Here is a 21,373-nt window from a genome sequence, read left to right on the forward strand (position 1 = left end):
ACTGATTGTTGAATGAAAAAAGTAAAATTTAACAATTAATTAAAGAAAAAAAATTATTTTTAAATTTTCAGTCATCTGCTCACTTTATGTATCAGCATAGCCTTCTTGTAATAGATTACAAAAAATAAAAATAAGTTAAGGGATTAACTACTTAAGGTTTAAATGTAGAAATAATCTATTCACAAAGTCATTAATTTTCAAGACATTTCAAATGAATATTAAACCTCCATTCTGAAATTATTTTAAATAAAACATGGCACATATAACATCACATTGTTACCACTTTGTTACCTATACAATGCAAAATTACAACTCAAATTCAAGTATCTTATTTTGTTAGCCAGCCTATAATTATTTAAATTTAAGATAACAAATTTTCTTAATGCTGCACACCTCCAAAAAACTGTTTATCTGGAACACACTATTACAATAAAAGTATCAAATTGCACCAAAGAATAAATTAGACTGAAAATCTTGCTACAAGTAATAATATCAATATTCTGATATTATCAGTTCAAAAATAATACAGTTCACTTTAACATTTTTTTATGCAAATAAAAAAAATGCATGGATTGGATGAAATACATAATTAAAAATACCTCTCCCAATATTTAGAGACAATTTAAAATTTTTTTTTTTACAAAATGATGTATTCATTTATTGATTTCATGATTGACGGAGATAAAGTGCCAGAATGTATTATACTGTCAGTATCCATGATGAACAAAAGTATCACTTACAAGGTTTTTTATCACTTTATTTTGGTGTGTATGATAAAACCATCTTTGATGTGATGATAACACCATCTTTGCCTCAATGCAAAACCCGACAAAAAATAATCTTCCTACTTACTTTCTCTGGCATGAGATTTTTTTTAAATTTTTTAGAATGCCTACTATTTTCAGGAGCAACTTGCCTTTGTCAGACTATCTAAAAACTATAATTATGTGCTCATGGCATTTGCTTGTAAATTTTATATATTCAAATAAAGTTTAATTAGATTAATGAAGTAAAACCACAAAAATTTTCACAAATAAATACCAAAGAAAAATGTTCAAGAAATAATTAAACGGATCCACTTAATATGCAATTTTACAGTTAACATTCATCTATCATCAGTAAATGTAAATATACATATATTTAAATTCTATTAAATAAACTACATAGTACAGAATATTGAGATAACACAAATCTTACTTTAATATTTCATGAAAGTACTTTATGGAATCCTGCATCCTCAGTCATGATTGAAATAATTAAAATTGCGTATTAATTTGTAAGTGTTGCTGCTGCATGTTGCAATTTTTATAAGACTGCCTTCTCAAACACTGTCTGATGGTTTATCAAACTAAAATTTTGTTTGTATTTACATATGTAATATTTCTTTAATATATTTAATTTTATCATCTTTACTAATTTCTAACATTTCTAAATTTGGATTAATATCACAAATAGAATGTTTATTATTTATTAGATGGTTTGCCACATTATATAAACCTAATTTATTATTTTTGTAATTTCTATTATGTTCAAGAAATCTAGTTTTAAAGAATCTATTTCTTTTTTCTATATAATAACATTACAATCATTACATTTAATTTTATAGATTCCAAAACACATTGTTTATTTTATTTTATTATTATTTTTGTTTTTTGTTTTTTAATTTTATTATGTGGTTATTAGGTTTGAATATTTCTTTGTTGTTAAGTTTAGTTAAGTTTTCAATGATATTATTAATGCATAAATTCTTTATGTATATTGTTTCACTCTTTTGTATCTTATTATGTATTGGTTGTAAGGTAATTATTTTGTTATTGTGTCTGATAGGTTGTTGTTTTTTTTTATAAATACAAACATCATCATATGCATTTTAAAACGCTACACGTTTTATGATATTTATTTCATTATTTAACTTTTCTTTGTTATTATGTGCGTATTTGACTGCTCTATTAATCATATTTGTATATGTGTTAAACAAAACTTCAATTTGATAAACCATCAAACAGTGTATGAGAGAGAGATGGTCTTATAAAAACTGCAGCAGATGCAGCACTTGTGTAAATTAATGCACAATTTTCATTATTTAAATATTTTTATTATGCAATAACATAATTAATTAAATCATGACTGAGGATGCAGGACCCCACTAAAGTACTTTTATGAAAAATTAAGGTTAAGATATGTGTTCCTCAATATTCAGTACTAGGTGGTTTATTTAACAAAATTTAAGAGTACAGAAGAATAATATGAATCTTTAAAAGATAAATTTCAATAATATATATATATATTGTGTTCCACATAACCTCCTCTGTAACCAAATGTTCTTGGATTGTTGATATCTCGTTTAGTTTTCATGTTATTGTTATTTGAGTGCAACATGTTTAAGTGTTAATAGCGATTTTTATAATGTGCGTTTTTTGGGAGCAACGATACTAAGTAAAGTTTTGCGTTAAGCTAGGGAAAACTTTCACAGAAACTTTTCAAGTTTTGAAACAAACTTATGGAGATGATGTTCTGGGTCGTACACAATGCTGGGAATGGTTTTCACGATTTAAAAGTGGTAATTTAAATTAATTTTAATAAACGACCAAACCAAATTTGAAAATGATGTATTGTTCAAACAAATATTAAACAATAATTTTGATCTTAAGTTGGTAATACTGCTTCATATTAAAGAACATAACAATTGAGACCTTCATGCTGACATGACAGATAACGTTTACCATTATTTTACCTCTTGACAATCAATTGTTATATTTATAATTCAAGTTAGTATAGTTAATGATATGTGAAGTAAATAATTATAATTATAACACATCAATGTTCCTGAGGATGAATTTCTAATCCAAAAGCACTCAAACATACTATTAAATATTGTTGATAGTGGAAATATTATATAAATAAATTAAAAGTGGTTGTCAGTCAATTGAAGATGACCCTCAACCAAGAAGGTCTTCACTTCAACTGATGACACACACATTCAGAAAATCAACAATCTGGTGCACGCAAATCGGCAATTGACTGTCAGAGAACTTGCAGAAAGAGTTAGCATCTCGATTGGATCATGCCATGACATTTTGACTAAAAAATTGAACATGCATCGAGTTGCAACAAAGTTTGTTCCTCGTTTGGTGACTGACCAGCAGAAAAAAATTGAGTGGACAATTGCTGGCAACTCCTTGAACAAGCTGATAACAATGAAACATTCATACAAAGGATTGTATCGGGAGACGAAAGCTGTGTTTATGGTTACGACATTCAGACAAAGGTTCAATCATAAAAAAAAAGCACATTGCAAATATTGCTACTAACCCTTTAACATGTTGCACTCAAATAACAATAACATGAAAACTAAACAAGATATCAACAATCCAAGAACATGTGATTACAGAGGAGGTTATGCAGAATACAATTCTGTCAACCGCGTGTCACTAAATATCTCTGTTGGATTGTAATTAAAAACGTTCGGTTATTTTTTGACACAGACTTCATATATATACACACATTTATATATAACTCTGACAGAAAAAAGAAAAAAAATTTTAATGTTTCTCTAAATGTAATACCATTTCTTGAATAGCTTTTTGTGTACATTACAGATCTGTAAATACAATTTTTCTATCACTCATATTTTTAAATAAATTACGCTTCAAAAAAAATTAAGGAAAAATATAGTTAAAGTCTGTAAAATTTATAATTTTGCATGGCCATACCTGTGTTAGAATGATTTCACTGATGCTTTTCTTTTATACATAGCTTCAGACACATCCTGAATTAATGTCTTGCTGAGAAAATTTTTGCAAATGTCTTTAAATGAAGCCCAAGCTGCACTTTCTGCATTATTTAACATTGAGTTAAATACATCATCATCTTTGACCAACTCTCTTATTTAAGGGCTAACAAATATTCCTTCTTTAATTTTTCTTTTACTTAATATTCGGAAATTTCTGCCTGATGTACAAAAATCCAGAACAATTAAAATCCTCTTCATTGCTTTTACAAAATTTTTCATTAGTCCTAGCTTGATATGGAGAGGGGATAAAAATATATTAAGATAATAAACATTATGTTACCAAAGAGTGAAAGAAACAAGACAACTTAACTCCAAGCAAACAACACAGCTGAGGTTTCAGTTACATGTTTTGACCTGCACAGACATGATTAATCTTGTCCATGAAAGCTAACTTTTCAGTATTAGATATGATGTCATAATAAGATATCACGACCTACCATAGTCACAACTATAATATTATTTAATTCTTTGTCTAGTATTGTTTATTTATAGCTTACAAATTATGCTAACAAAGTTAAACAATAAAAAATGAGCTAACAAAATGAAATATAGGAGCTTAAAATGCTAACTATATGTCAAAAAATGAAAAAAATCCTTTAATTTAGAATTTTTCAAAAATGATGGGTGATAGAAATATTCTGAATTCATATTCGTTTTCAGCATAAAAAAAAACTGATTAAAATCATGTATCACATGTTAGAAAACAAAAATTATGTTTATCAGTGTTATATGTGGCCTGCAAGGGTCACAGTCATTCCCAAAAATTAATAAGCATCCCGTGTCAGCAGTTCCCACTACCTTGTTAAAAAAAAACTAATGTTATCCATTTTATTATACAAAAATGTATAGTTTTCCAGTTTCATTCACTGCAGTCTAAATCCACAATTTTAGTTTACAGGTTAACTAACTACCTCGTAAAAATTAAGTGTAGATATTATTTTAAATAGCAACAAAGAATTTTTTGAATTACAACAAAACTGATTACCTTTGAACTAAAAGCAAGCCATTTGTTTTTTTCTGTTTCCCTCTCTTCTTCTAATTGTTTATATCGCTGTAACTTCTTCTGCTTCTTCTTTTTCTGATATTCTCTTAACTTTGAAATGGGTTGTTTTCTATAACACAAAATACAAATAAGATAACTTTTAAGTGAAGTTATAAATAAGTTCATAAATTAATCAATTTCTACAAGTGTTAAACACATTTATACTTATTTTAAATGAAAATAAAATAAAGTATACAGCACCACATTCGTTCCTTTAATCAATTAAACAGTTTGCTGAACAGATCAACACTGAATGATATGAATACGAGTTCATTTTTTATAAAGCCATATGCCATATTTTTAGATTTTGCAATATGAGCTGCTATTTCTGTCTCTAATGTATTCATTTTAACAAATCTGTATCTTTGTTTAAGCTTTTTTTTAAAATCCAGATCAATTTTATCATATTTCTTACAAGTGTCACTTTATGGAGATTAAAACTTATATTAAATTTACTATTGAAATAGTCTACATAAAAATGTTTTGTAACAGGATCGCTTTCAATATGAATTATAAGGCAAATTCAAATTTTATATTCTATGAACCTTCCAAGGCTACAATGGTTAGAAACTTCAGCCAGTAACTTTGTATTCTTAATATATTGCTGCCTTTCATAATTTATTTTATTTGAAAATACACTTTTTCCATAGCTGTCCATTTCAGTTGTGCCAATGGAATTTTTTTATTGAGTACTGTAAAAACTTGTTTTTCAGTAATATTATGGGTAATGTAAAATGCCTTGGAACAAACCATACGAACAATGTTACCGTCACATTCTGAGTATACCACATTCTGAGTAATGTACAGTTTGGCCCATCTTTATGGACCACCCTTTTTACATCAACAGAAAATAAAAGTTTTGATAAATATAAACTTTGCAGATTGTAGTCCCCTACAGCCCAAAATTCACTAAACACTTTTCTGATTTTTTTCAAACTTTATTCTAACCCATTTTTCTCAAAACAGTAAATTACTGTTTTGTAATAAACTATAAATTACAACAAAAAATTGCAAAATTTTACTGTTTGTAAAACAGTAAATTTCTATTTTATTCTGCAACAGTAAATTACTGTTACGGAATCCTCAACAAATGGAAAAAAATCAAACCAAGATGGGTCAAAAATGTCTGTTACAGGAAATTAAAATTAAGAAGTAAAACTATTTAACATTTCCTCAACACCTGGAACTTATACTATCTTGAAAACTAAATTGTGTGAAATACCAATAAAATTCCAATGGCCTCAAATTATGTTTAATAAACCAGTTTACATTTTTCATTCATCCTCTTTGTTTTCAATACACTGTTTCAAACCTTTCATATTTAACTGAAGGATTTGACTAACCACTTAATTCAGAAACTGAACGTAAATCTCACAATCATAAAGAAATTCTCCTTATTGGTTGCTATTTGGTGTCAAGCAACTAAGTGATATGGACTTAGATGAATCTGGCAAGTATATATCACAACTGTTCACAAATCTTCATAAGAAATTTAGGCGTACAAAAGAGACATATATTTCTTGAGAACGAAAAGCTTGCAGAGATAAAGCTAGGGCCATTCTTTAAGTAGATAAAATATGTTTTATTAACTCATGTCAAAAAGGATTTGGTTAGAGGACACCAAAGAAGTTACTCGTCAAATGGTTTCAAAAAAGAATGTCTCATCATCTACATGCTGATGGACTGGAACATTTTGTATGAAGCACATTGATAATATGGAAAGTTTATAAAAAAAATAACAGGTATAATCATAACTTCTATGTTAATCCTAAAACCACATAGCAAACACCAGATTAAAAATGAAGTATCTAATAACTTCTCTGAAACACATTAAAATTTTATGACTGGATTATGGATAGACAGAAATTGGTGTTTTTAACTGGAATATTACCATTACAGGATACAGAACAGTTTATAAGCTGCTGAAATATTTTTCTGCAATGAATAATCAGCAACTAATTCTTTATTTGTAGGATACTTTGGTTATGAAAACATTCCACGTAATACATAAGTAATTTGTAATTTAAAAAAAGAAATAAAGTTTTTCTTTTTTTTAAGATAACTGTTCAGGTTTACTTCACATACTCTTTATATAAAAAATAATTAACTGAATACAATTTGTACTTTCTGTTCCATTTTGTATTTAAGAAATGAATTTATATGTTATCATTAAAAGTTTATTTCAATGTGAAGTACCAATTATGCAGATAAATCTTTTAATTTCTTTCAATCAAAGTTAAAAGTAATCATATTAATATTCTAAAGCATTAAGATTTATTGCATGATGAGTTGTTACAAAGGATTTTTTTGGATAGTAATATACAGATAAGTATAAACTAGAATAGTAGTCCAGTAGTAATAAGCTTTAGAAAAATGTATTCTACAGCAATGTTTTCACATCCAGTCTGTAACTACTTATTCATTAAAAATTAAATAGAACATTTTAAGCACAAACAATTTCCCCATAATAATTTGGATATTTTTTCATGACTTTATATATATATATATATCTAATGAAAAGTTTTGTATATATATATATATATTTTTTTTTTTTTTTTTTTTTTGTCTTCAGTCATTTGGCTGGTTTGATGCAGCTCTCCAAGATTCCCTATCTAGTGCTAGTCGTTTCATTTCAGTACACCCTCTACATCCTACATCCCCAACAATTTGTTTTACATATTCCAAACGTGGCCTGCCTACACAATTTTTCCCTTCTACCTGTCCTTCCAATATTAAAGCGACTATTCCAGGATGCCTTAGTATGTGGCCTATAAGTCTGTCTCTTCTTTTAACTATATTTTTCCAAATGCTACTTTCTTCATCTATTTGCCGCAATACCTCTTCATTTGTCACTTTATCCACCCATCTGATTTTTAACATTCTCCTATAGCACCACATTTCAAAAGCTTCTAATCTTTTCTTCTCAGATAATCCGATTGTCCAAGTTTCACTTCCATATAAAGCGACACTCCAAACATACACTTTCAAAAATCTTTTCCTGACATTTAAATTCATTTTTGATGTAAACAAATTATATTTCTTACTGAAGGCTCGTTTAGCTTGTGCTATTCGGCATTTTATATCGCTCCTGCTTCGTCCATCTTTAGTAATTTTACTTCCCAAATAACAAAATTCTTCTACCTCCATAATCTTTTCTCCTCCTATTTTCACATTCAGTGGTCCATCTTTGTTATTTCTACTACATTTCATTACTTTTGTTTTGTTCTAGTTTATTTTCATGCGATAGTTTTTGCGTAGGACTTCATCTATGCCGTTCATTGTTTCTTCTAAATCCTTTTTACTTTCGGCTAGAATTACTATATCATCAGCAAATCTTAGCATCTTTATCTTTTCACCTTGTACTGTTACTCCGAATCTAAATTGTTCTTTAACATCATTAACTGCTAGTTCCATGTAAAGATTAAAAAGTAGCGGCGATAGGGAACATCCTTGTCGGACTCCCTTTCTTATTAGGGCTTCTTTCTTATGTTCTTCAATTGTTATTGTTGCTGTTTGGTTCCTGTACATGTTAGCAATTGTTCTTCTATCTCTGTATTTGAACCCTAATTTTTTTAAAATGCTGAACATTTTATTCCAGTCTACGTTATCGAATGCCTTTTATAGGTCTATAAACGCCAAGTATGTTGGTTTGTTTTTCTTTAATCTTCCTTCTACTATTAATCTGAGGCCTAAAATTGCTTCCCTTGTCCCTGTACTTTTCCTGAAACCAAATTGGTCTTCTCCTAACACTTCTTCCACTCTCCTCTCAATTCTTCTGTATAAAATTCTAGTTAAGATTTTTGATGCATGACTAGTTAAACTAATTGTTCTGTATTCTTCACATTTATCTGCCCCTGCTTTCTTTGGTATCATAACTATAACACTTTTTTTGAAGTCTGATGGAAATTCCCCATTTTCATAAATATTACACACCAGTTTGTATAATCTATCAATCGCTTCCTCACCTGCACTGCGCAGTAATTCTACAGGTATTCCGTCTATTCCAGGAGCCTTTCTGCCATTTAAATCTTTTAATGCTCTCATAAATTCAGATCTCTGTATTGTTTCTCCCATTTCATCCTCCTCAACTTCCTCTATAACACCATTTTCTAATTCATTTCCTCCGTATAACTCTTCAATATATTCCACCCATCTATCGACTTTACCTTTCGTATTATATATTGGTGTACCATCTTTGTTTAACACATTATTAGATTTTAATTTATGTACCCCAAAATTTTCCTTAACTTTCCTGTATGCTCCGTCTATTTTACCAATGTTCATTTCTCTTTCCACTTCTGAACACTTAACTTTAATCCACTCTTCTTTCACCAGTTTGCACTTCCTGTTTATAGCATTTCTTAATTGCCGATAGTTCCTTTCTTTCTTCATCACTAGCATTCTTATATTTTCTACGTTCATCCATCAGCTGCAATATATCGTCTGAAACCCAAGGTTTTCTACCAGTTCTCTTTATTCCGCCTAAGTTTGCTTCTGCTGATTTAAGAATTTCCTTTTTAACATTCTCCCATTCTTCTTCTACATTTTCTACCTTATCTTTTTTACTCAGACCTCTTGCGATGTCCTCCTCAAAAATCTTCTTTACCTCCTCTTCCTCAAGCTTCTCTAAATTCCACCGATTCATCTGACACCTTTTCTTCAGGTTTTTAAACCCCAATCTACATTTTATTATCACCAAATTATGGTCGCTATCAATGTCTGCTCCAGGGTAAGTTTTGCAGTCAACGAGTTGATTTCTAAATCTTTGCTTAACCATGATATAATCTATCTGATACCTTGCAGTATCGCCTGGCTTTTTCCAAGTGTATATTCTTCTATTATGATTTTTAAATTGGGTGTTGGCAATTACTAAATTATACTTCGTGCAAAACTCTATAAGTCGGTCCCCTCTTTCATTCCTTTTGCCCAGCCCGTATTCACCCACTATATTTCCTTCCTTGCCTTCTCCAATGCTTGCATTCCAATCTCCAACTATTATTAAATTTTCATCTCCTTTTACGTGTTTAATTGCTTTATCAATCTCTTCGTATACACACTCTACCTCATCATCATCATGGGCGCTTGTAGGCATATAGACGTTAACAATCGTTGTCGGTTTAGGTTTTGATTTTATCCTTATTACAATACAATACAATATATATATATATATAAAACAAGATTCATCTTTTTTATAATACCAAAAAATTTTTCACAATAAAAAACCCAAAAAATTGAAGTGAGAATGCAGGAAATAAAAAAGTCAACATGAAAAACATATTCCTAACTTATACATTTATCTCTTATTTTAATTATTGATTATTTTAATTTTTATCTTAATTTAAACTTTGTGATTTTTATTAAAGTTAAAGATTTAGGAGGTTTACATGTATAGATAAATAAATAAATAATATACAGAAAATTTGTATATATTCTAATGAAGAAAAACACTAATTAATTTTAAATTTGTGTTAGAACTTTGTATAATAAATAATATTCTCACTCACAGGATTAATGTGAAGTGAACAGAGTAATTCTCATACAATAGCAGTTTTTGATACAGGTATTTTGGGTGACTTTCTGACATTCAACAAAGAAAGCTATATAAACAGTTATTTTTCAAGCTAAAAACATAACATATTAACTTACTTAGCTTTTGTTTCTGCTTCTTGTACTCTAGGTAATTCTTTAATGAATTCTACAGAAGTAACTGCTATTGCTTTATAATTATCAAACATTACAGACACCTCATCACCTTCAATTGATTCAATAACAGCTTCATAATATCTGCAAATTAAATGTCAAATTATATTAAATGAAATATATAAACTTATGATCATTATAACTTATGTGCGATGTAAAAGATTATAACATCCACCAATTAGAAAAAAAATCTCATAACGAAAATACGAGGTCTTTAAATAAAGTAATGAAACTAGTTTTTTTGGCAGCCGAAGTGGCAACACTGTAAAGTTACTAGTAAACATATGGTTATATGAACAGCTGATTTATATTAGGTATTAATATTTTTAGTCTATTATTGCCACGTGAGATGTAAACAAAACTTTTCGTGAAATGAGTTTTTGTAGTGCGTTATAAAAACGAGTGATACTAATTATGAGCAATGTTGTACAATCACGTTTTGTGTTAAACTCAGTGAGAATGCTTCTGAAACTTTTTCAAAATTGAAAATGCATATGGAGATGATGCTCTGTTACAAGCCCAAGTTTTTAGATGATTTAAAACATTTTCAGATGGGCAGGAATCAGTTGCAGACAATCCACACTCTGGAAGACTGTTAATGTCGAAAAGTGACGACAATATTGAGCGAACAATAGACTTGATACGGTACAACTGGTGATTAACTGTCAGAATGATTGCAGAAAAATTGAATTTGAACCGTACCACAGCCCATCAAATTTTGACAAATGAACTGAACATGAAAAAAGTTTGTGCAAAATTGTTACAAAAAAACCTCACTGTTGAACAGAAAAACAACAGGGTGGAAGTGTGCCGCGATCTTTTAGGGTGAATTAAAACTGATCCCGATTTTTCTGTTATTACTGGTGATTAATCTTGGATATTTGAGTATGACCCAAAAACAAAACCCCAGAGCAAGGAGTAGCACACTTCAAACTCACCATATTCCAAAAAAGCAAAAATGAGCAAATCAAAAATCAAAACCATGCTAATTTGTTTCTTCGATAGTAATGGGATTGTCCATAAGGAGTTTTTGCCAACAGGACAGACTGTAAATCAATATGCTTACCAACAAATTCTTGAAAACTGCGGAAAAGAGTTGCCCGCGTGAAACCAGCCATCAAAGACAACTGGATGATGCATCATGACAATGTACCGTGTCACACTGCACTCTCAATTAATGAGTTTTTGGCAAAGAAAAATATTCCTGTAGTTCCTCAACCACCTTACTCACCTGAATTGAGTCCCTACATATGACCTTGCAAAATAAAAACCCGTGCAAAAATTGGACGAACCTTTGCGCATATGTGTTGCGCAGCATCTCTAGTATGGCCTTCAATCACGCCGAAAGAAAAATATTCCTGTAGTTCCTCAACCACCTTACTCACCTGAATTGAGTCCCTACATATGACCTTTCCTGTTTCTGGCAATAAAAAAAATTCAAGGACACCATTTTGGAACAGTAAAAAACATTAAAAAAATGTAACCGACCATCTGAAGGATATTCTGGTTTATGAGTTCCAACACTGCTATGAAGAGTGGGAAAACCATTTGAAGCATTGCGTGGCTTCCCAAGGGAGCTATTTCAAGCATGACAGTCCATATATAACTGGAATGTAAATAAAAAGTTTTCTAAACCAGTTTCATTACTTTATTTACAGACTTTATACATCTTTGGTTAATAGATGATCCTAATCAAAAAATATTTCAGTGTTTTTTTATGACACTGATATTCATCATGGTGAACGCCTTTATCTATCTTATACGCTAAGGCTGAATAATGCTGAACCATTTCCAACCACCTCCATGACCAGATTGGTCCTCCAGCCAGCTGCCTACAAAACAGCATTCATATTTACAGTTAAGTAGTCATTGATGTTCATAGATGTAGAAGAATTAGAGGTTATTTTCTCCTTAAAAATTACTCTGTAGCTCAATATATTTCTTTTGCTGCTTCTGACATCGCACATTCCTCACATTTTTTTTTTTTGAATCGCCTTTCAAAAATTTAAAATAACAGATCAATAATATAAAATATTTTGCACATTCAAAGAATGCCAAAATAAAATACCATGAGTAGAATATAACAAAAGATCACTACAGACACTCTAATCAATTATTCTAAAAGAAAGCTTTTTTCAAGCACATCAAAAGGAATCTAAAAAACAATAAAACAATATATTATCAATAATAAGCATCAATAATACAGTGTAATATAGTAACAATGTATGAGATAAAATATGCAATACATAAAACACTATAAGAAATGTCATAAAAGCTGTTTCACATTGAATATAACAAGATTACACAGTAGCAGATTTACTGCCTGAAATAAGTAAAACTTATTACGCAATGCATGTGCATTATACGAGGGTTATTTTTTTTCAAGGTTCGATCAGCAAAATAATAAATAAGCAAAACAAAAACCCGTGCAAAAATTGGACGAACCTTTGTGCATATGTGTTGCGCAGCATCTCTAGTATGGCCTTCAATCACGCCGCGTCACTTCGTTTAGTTCTGAACACGCAGCTAGCACGTAAACATGTCTACAACAATAGCATCTCCTGCCAAGTGTGAAGTGCGTGCGGTGCTTTTTTTTATTTCTTCAGGCTGAGGGGTGTAATGCAGCTGAAATTCATTGACGAATAAGTAATATGTACAGTGAAACTTCAGTGAGTGACAGCAAAGTGCGATAATGGTGCAGGAACTTTAAAACAGGACGTACAGATGTTCATGATGCTGGCGGTCAGGGAAGGAAGCAAGTGTCAACCGATGATCTAGTTGAGCGAGTGGATGAGGCAATTCGAGAAAATTGTCGGTTCACAACTTCTGTATTGAGTGATTCGTTTTCTGAAATTTCAACGTCAGCTCGCTACACCATTGTGAGTGAGAGACTTCAGTACCGCAAATTGTATGCGAGATGGGTTCCCAAGATGGTATCCGGCCATCACAAAAAAATGAAGCCTCCCTAACATTTCTCCAGCGCTACCACAATGAAGGAGAAGATTTTTTGAACAAAACTGTCACAGGGGATGAGACACGGATCTATTTCAAAACTGAAGAAACAAAAGAACAATCCAAACAGTGGATGCATTTTCATTCTCCCAGTAAACCAAAGAAGTTCACGTAAACCTTCTCCAACAGAAAGTGTATAGCTACTGTGTTCTGGGACCAGAATGGAGTTCTCTTGGTGGAATTCATGGAACGTGGCACGACCATCACTGCAGCCTCATACTGAGTGACTCTTCAGTGTCTACGATGGGCAATTCAGAATAAGCGGAGAGGAATGTTGTCATCAGGCATTGTCTTTCTCCATGACAATGCTTGGCCGCACACTGGAGCTGTAACAAAGAAGCTCCTACAGCGTTTTTGTTGGGAAGTGTTTGATCACCCACCTTACAGCCCGGACTTGGCTCCATCCGATTTTTACTTCTTTGCTCACATGAAACGCTGGCTAGGAGGACAACATTTTGGCACAGACATCGAGCTGCAGACCAGCGTAGAAACATGGCTGAAAACACAGGCAGCTCCGTTCTATGATGAGGGTATTGGAAAGTTGGTACCACGCTACGACAAATGTCTAAATCGGAGTGGCGACTATATAGAGAAATACCGTAACTATGTAAGTACTTGTTACAAATAAAAAATTTTTTATTTTCACTGTGGTTTTAATTTCGTGACCGATCGGACCTTGAAAAAAAAATAACCCTCGTATATTAAACATATTGCAGAATATTAATAAAATAAATAATTTTTGTAATAGCTACATGGAGTTGGATTTTTAAACTTTGCATACACTACACGCCTTTTAATTTTAAAAATAATAACTAATTTTTTCTATGCACAATCATTAAAACTGATGAATATTATAGTAATCAATAAAAATTAATAATAATATACTTAACAATTTTACATGTATATAATTTTACCTACTATCTGAAATAATTGCTCTGAAATGGGATGACTGATAAATAAAATACTGCTTGCAAATGAATCAACAATGTCGGGGTCCCCCATCATCAGTCATCAATTCCCAATTAACATTTTTCATAACAAAGTACCTTACAAACAAACCAAAATAACAATACAGATAGCATGATTTCTTTTCTAAATTAGTACTGTTCATAGTAATTAAGTACTTACTGCCCATCATTATTCCAAAGAGCAAGACATTTATCACCAGACTTCCAATCTTGTTTCTCCTTCACATTTTGTAATGAAGACAAGTCAGCTTTGTTATTAGAATTAGTAGGTGCGGATGATGATTCTTCTGGAAAAAAAATGTATGTATTTAAATAAACACATTTATTTTATAAATAATTTGATAATTATATTTATTTGATAAAAACCAAATAAACATGTCTTCATACCACTTCAACTGAATTGATCAAAATGAAATAAGTCTAAAACAATGACAAGAGGAGGGAAGAATTTCTACAATCTCATAATTTTTTTTTCTGGAAGCATGAAGTGTCATCAACAGTGCCCAGACATGATATGTACATTGTAAATATTAAAAATCAACAATTAAAATCTTCCACAAGATGAGGCTACGCTGATGCAATAAAGCAAGCAGTTAACTGATGGTTTGACATAAATTTCAATTTTATTCTTCTTTTCAATCGCTCATCCAAATTTACAAATGCTGATATTTTTGAATCTTTGTTATAAAATGTATCTATTGTTAAAAGATACTTTTCAACAACTAGAGTTGAATATTGTTTTGGGTGCTCTCTGAAGTAATCATCAAAAACAACTTTAAATTTCATAATGATAAAAATAAAGTCTATATTTTAACTTAAGATTCAAAAATGTTTTATGAAAAATATCTATATCCTAAGGTGCATGTAATGCACCTCACATAGGTCTGAAGACATGTTTATTTGGTTTTGATGAAATAAGAAATAAATATAATTATAAATTTATTTTTTATTGTCAAAACTATGTGAGTTTCCCTTTTACTACAAATGCAAATGATTTGTTTCTATCTGTTTAAACTAGTTCTTAATAAAATAACAAAAATAAAACAGACTTTAATTTTGTATATTACATTTATTGAACAGTTTTTAAATGTTCAAAATTTTAAAGAAAACAAATCATGCTAAATTTTATTGTGATATGTGTGTTACAATATTAATCACAAATCTTACAATATGTTTGTATGTGCCAAGACTTGTTGTTCTTGTATGTAATTATGTATTAGATGTGCACTATGACGTGACATATAGTAATTATTTGTTACGGTAAAAAAATCAACAGATTAAAAATCTTATTTGCAATTAAAACAATAAGCTGCTTGAAAAAGGATACAACTCCAGAATAAGGGTATATAAATTGCAAATGGAAAAATTTTTACTTTACTCCATCGTCGATGGTAACACCATAGTCAGAGTTAGTTGCTGTACTGAGCACCTGAAATAACTATGTCATACATCAGAGCAGCAGTTCTTAAACGTTTTTCTTTATGTACCACTCATGTGGTACATAAAGAAAATATGATAACGATAATTATGTCTCAGAATGGTAAAGCAATAAAAATTACAATCTTTTTTGAAAGTATCTATTTATTTTATAAAAAATCTTGTATCACAATTTTTTATGTATTAAACATTTTTTCATCACTTTTTACAAAAAAAAAAAGTTATTTACTTAACAAATAAATTTTACATTACATTTACTTACATTGTGGTTAAAATATTCTTGGAGACTAGAAATTCGGTGAGAAGAATGGTGCTGCATGCTTGAAACAAGTGAAAAGATACCTAGTTCAATTGAATTTAAATTTAAGCACAAATTTGGGTCAGGTTAATACAAAATTTATTTTTTACTGTCACCGTAGCAGAAAAACCTTTTTCAATGTAGTATAAATGGAATTAAAAGTAACAATGGCTTTCTGGGCAGCAATGGTTATTCATTTTTAACCTTTAGCGAAAATTATCCATAAGAAATTCAGAATAGTCTTCTTTAAAATAATCTTCAAAAGTTTCAGTAAGCATTATGTGATTACATTTTATATTATGAAGAAATTATCTTTCATTTCAATTCCGTGTACTGTACGAAATTTTCCATATTTGGAAAATACAATAGGTTTTCATTTGAATTACTATTATCATTTAATATTTTTTTGTTAAAAATGCATTTGTCATCTACTAAAAATCAATTTGTTGTTCCACTTGCAAACTTAAATTTAAGTCATTGAGGTGATGAAAATATTTGTTAAGTAGGCTAGTGCTGTATCTGCAAATCAATCCACAGTTCAAAATCAGTATCCATTAGGAATACTGGCACTTCTGAATGTAGCTCAATAATTAATATAAAAAAGTAGCTAAAATGCATTTCTGAATATAGGAGCATTTTTCCTTTCAAAATCCACCTCAACTCTGTGTGTAGCAGTAACTAAATGTGTTCACTGCCCGTTTCAGAACACAATTTCAAAATGAATGAGAGTTTAAAGCCCAAGATTTAATAAAATTGACCACTTCCAAAAGCTTAGCGGGTGCAATTTTCTGTACTGGATTTTACTTTGGTGGCAACACGTTTTCCTGTGATATCTCAAACCATCATCAGAACAGAAGCCAATGCACTGCTTCCATTTATCCATTTTCTGCAAAGAAGCCACCCAGCTTTTTGAATATTTCATCAGCAGCAGTTAGTGTGGATACAAAATAAATAATCCTCTTCAATTGTATTTTAAAATGCATTCCACACTGCACATAAACCATAAGTTGAGTGCAGTTTCTTACATCTGTGCTCTCATCAAGTTATATGGCAGAAAAATCACTACATTTGAATTGAGCTATTAAATTCTTTTTAACATTTAATGTCATGCTTTCAATTACACAGTATGTGGCATCATTTAACACAGTGGTATCAAATCTAGTGTAGCTGACAACTCATTCAACATACAAGTCACCATAGCTTTTACAGAAGGTAATATGAGTTTTCCACATGTTGCTCTTCTTATGCTCACTAAGAAGACGCCTCAACTGCATTTTGTACTGTCTGTAAAAGAAGACGTTAATTCTCTTTGGGCATTTTAAATCTGACAATTTTCAAAAAAAATTAATCCAGCTTAGTTTTCTAACACTGAATATTTAGTATTAAGGTGCCGTTTCAATAATCAGAGTCTCATGCTTTGGTTTGAAAGAATTTCAAAGCGGATTACAACTTGAGGTCGTATCTCATTGTTTGCATCTGTTACAGTAAATGCAATATCAATATACTTGGGATGGCTTCTCGATCACTGGCCGTGTGCTGTAAAACTTGTGTTTACTGCTACAGGTAGCGATATATTGCTTCAATTAGCACAGCATGCCTATGTTCATGTCGTCGGGGCTGACAACAATCAGTGGCAGTCAGTCAACCTATGTTGCTGTGGGGTTTAGGCAACACAGCTGCATAGTGTGTTGCAAAAGTGCCACTGTCGGCTAAATAAGGACGTTTCCTTTGTTTGAATCATGTCTCCATTTTTCATAGGTTTGTAAAGCCAGTAAATTTTTCTGATCCTCTGGCAGGTTGAGAAAGCAATTTCGCTCTGACCTCGCCAGTGGTCTACATTAGGAGCTTATAAGCTATGACTTTTTTGAGTGGAGATGTGTGAAAACAGGCGGCCTTGCTCAGAATAACTAAGCTAACCACTCTCCTGTCTTGTGGTAAGTGTTAGTTAGGTTTCATTCAAACTGCAGCTGCAGTCCCTGAAAGTGCAGTAGTATTGTTTTTAATAAGCTGCGATGGAGCAATCCAGGGGAGAATGCCTCGAGGACTTGGTCGGTTTAGCCAAGGACCTGGTTACCAATGATCCCTTCCAGACGAGGTCACTAGGCAGGTCTCTGCTGAGGCCACGGTCATGTGTTAAGTAAGTCACGGAGATCTCCACGAGGGGGAGGCTCTACCCTCTTGTGCACTGGTGGATTGCATGAAACATTGGGCCAAAACCTCAGCATCGAGCTGTATGGGAAAGACTTCAGTCAGAACCATGCAAGGAGAGCAAGGCAGTGGAGGGCGAACCAAGGCTGAGAGGCAGCTCCTTGTGAAGTCGAGGATGATGGAGTACAGTGGTGCGGTGGTCGGCTCTGTCCCGGAGGACTACGGGGCGAAGCTTCACGAAGTCTCACTTGAAGGGATCTCTGAATACGAAGGGTGGATTGAGGTATGCGGTCCGCATGTGCCAAAATATCTTCAAAAAAGGAGTCCAGGATTTCAGTGGAGTTTAGACAGCTGGTCGACTCATACCTTTCTGAATGTTCCTTGATGGTTGCTGAACTGGCGTTGAAAAACGAAAACCTCCAGGGCGCAAACTGAGCCCTTGATTCAGTCATTTCTCGACTGTCGGGCAAGGTGGATCAGGTAGTGGAAGGAGTTAAGGACTCCAAACTGGAAATGGAGAGGGTCTTGGCGAGATCCACACATCTCTGAAACGGGTGAAGGAATAGGTAAAAAACGCCTGTCTCCTTCGCTGCGGTAGCCGCGCCGGAACCTAAGCAGGTTAGTCCTCCGTCGCCAGTCCAGGTGCCGGCTATCAAAATTATACGGGCCAAGGTGGTCCTTGAGATGCTTGGTCTGGAGGATTCGTCTGCAATGACGGAGCTGATCCTGAAGAAGGTCCTGGACCCGCAGAAGGAAAGGTTCCACATTTGCCGCGGCACAAAAACAAAGGACCATGAAGTCGTCTTGGAGGTTGTTAATAAGCAGCAAGCGAAATCGGGGCGGATTCACGGGCATCAGAGTGCTGGTTGCTTTGGACGCTAACGCAAAGTCTTTCGCCTAGGGTTCCCCATTCACTGACCTCAGAGGCGCTGGTTTCGCACAGTTCGTTGAAGCCATTTCGAGATAGCATTTCCTGGCGTAAGTGCTGTGGAACCCGTAGACATAGACCGAGTGGTTTCTCGAATGGCACTGCGAAAGGCACCGGGGATTGAACAACTTGACCCGGATATCTTATCATCTGCTGCCTGTCATAACAGAGACGCTTGGTAGGCTGTTCACGGGGTGCCTAAACTGGGATTGCTTTCCGACTTGTTTGGAAGGTGGCTTTAGGTGAGGGTGCTCTTAAAATCACAAAAGGATCCGAGTGAGGTCAACAAGTTGTTAAGGTAATCGGCAAGTTGTTTGAAAGGCTGGTTTGGAACGGCTCAGGGAAAATATCGATATGAACTCACTTCTAAATCAAGGCCAGTATGGGTTCATGAAAGCGGTTGACACCGAGGATTGCATCTTAAATGCTCTTGCTGAGGTGGAAAGCGCCGACTGTAAATATGTTTTGGCAATTTTTATTGACATAGTGGCAGCATTTTTTTTCCTTGTGTTGGAGTTCTGTCCTCTATGAGTTGGAACGCCACAATGTTCCCACAGGCCTGCTGCCGTAGTACATGACTTCTTGTCTGATCGCACGGCTCTATTTAAGGATGCGCACCTAGTTGTGGAAATTCCGTCACCAGGGGAAGCTCGCAGAGCACCGTTCTCGGTCCCTTGCTGTGAAACATGGTATACGATGGATTTTTGGGACTGAAATTCCCGGAGGGGTCACGGCCCAGGCTTTTGCCGATGACTGTCTCCTATTAGTTCGTGAAAATTCAAGACCTCAGCTAGAAGACCGAGCGCAGGCGGCTTTGTCAACCGCAGAGGACTGGATGGACATTCAAAATTTAAAGATTTCTGTGCCCAAGATGAAGTTTATTCTTCTCAAGAGTGCAGAAAAATTATCATACAGTCGTAATATCCGTATTAAGTATAAAGGCTGTGTAAACACTCGAGTTAGAGTTCAAAAGTACCAAAGTGTTTTGTTTGATGAGAAGTTGCTGTTTAGCAACCACATTAGGTAGCGGCGGACGCCGTCTCTGTGATGCACAAGCTTAGGAGGATTACTCGAAAGGTTACGGGCTGCCGTGCCGTCATTTGGATATGGTGTATCGAGGTGTCTTCGAAAGTATAACCTCTTTCGCGGCATCCGTTTGAGCGCATAGGTTGGAAAGAAATCGTGCACTTGTTCAAAATTTAAGGAGTGCCCAGCGCAGAGACTTACTTAATTTTAAGCACTGGTGATTTTAAAACAACCTCCTATGAGGCTACAACTGTATTGCGAAAGACTCTCCCAATCGATTTAGTGGTGAAAGTTTGGGCGACCATGTGGAAATTGCAAAGAGGCAGGGAGGCGGAGGTAACCAGGATGCGGTTTCGAGCCTATAAGGAACGGAACGGTGATCTCAATGCACCGGTTCTAAATTTCCACCTCCTGCCTGTGGAGGAGGCTTAACAGCCTCGCGATGGAAGCATGGCAGCAAGAATGCCCTGCTACGACTAAGTGAAAGTCCTTGTATAGATTTATACAGTATCTGGGGGGATGGTATGCCTCTCCTTGTTTTTAAGGGCAACGGGAGCCCGAGGGCTCTCCGACCATGTAAATTTAAACCAATATTTGTGTCGGTTCCACCTGACAGCTGATGAGCTGTGCGTCTGCAGGGAGGTCCAATCGAACGAACACATGATATTCGACTACCAGCTCCTGGGGGGAGCCAGAACTGAGGCCACCCTGGAACTTAATTGGCCACTCACAAGCGGCGAGTCAATATGGAGAGAGCCGCATTGCATTCTGTTTATGCATTTTTATTCAGTTTAGGTGAGTTTGAAAAATAATTTTTATTACTTGATAAGTTTTAACACCACTGGAAATGTCTTTCAATGCTTTGCATTGATGCCATCCTGATGACTGAAATATGTAATCTGGTATTGAGAGTCTAGAAGATTATCTCCAGTAAAACCCATCATGGCTATGAATGGAGGGGGTGGTGTGGTGACTAGGATCGTCACAAGGAGGGTGGTCTTCCCCTATGGAGACAGAATGG

General features: G+C 33.3%; 1 protein-coding gene across 2 annotated transcripts in view; it reads right to left on the reverse strand.

The window, feature by feature from the left end:
• Spf30 (survival of motor neuron-related-splicing factor 30) overlaps positions 1–21,373 on the reverse strand; it is a 36,738-nt gene that overhangs the window by 5,513 nt on the left and 9,852 nt on the right. Inside the window, exons 3-5 of one of the 2 annotated variants that reach the window (XM_075370828.1) lie at positions 14,676–14,799; positions 10,482–10,619; positions 4,779–4,905 (exon numbers count right to left, since the gene is read on the reverse strand). In XM_075370828.1, the coding sequence (XP_075226943.1) occupies positions 4,779–4,905; positions 10,482–10,619; positions 14,676–14,799 (389 nt within the window). Of the gene's footprint in view, positions 1–4,778; positions 4,906–10,481; positions 10,620–14,675; positions 14,803–21,373 lie in introns of both variants that reach the window. The other variant, XM_075370818.1, reaches the window with a different exon arrangement.

Source organism: Lycorma delicatula, chromosome 1 (assembly GCF_047948215.1).
Source record: "Lycorma delicatula isolate Av1 chromosome 1, ASM4794821v1, whole genome shotgun sequence".
Classification (NCBI taxonomy): Eukaryota; Metazoa; Arthropoda; class Insecta; order Hemiptera; family Fulgoridae; genus Lycorma; species Lycorma delicatula.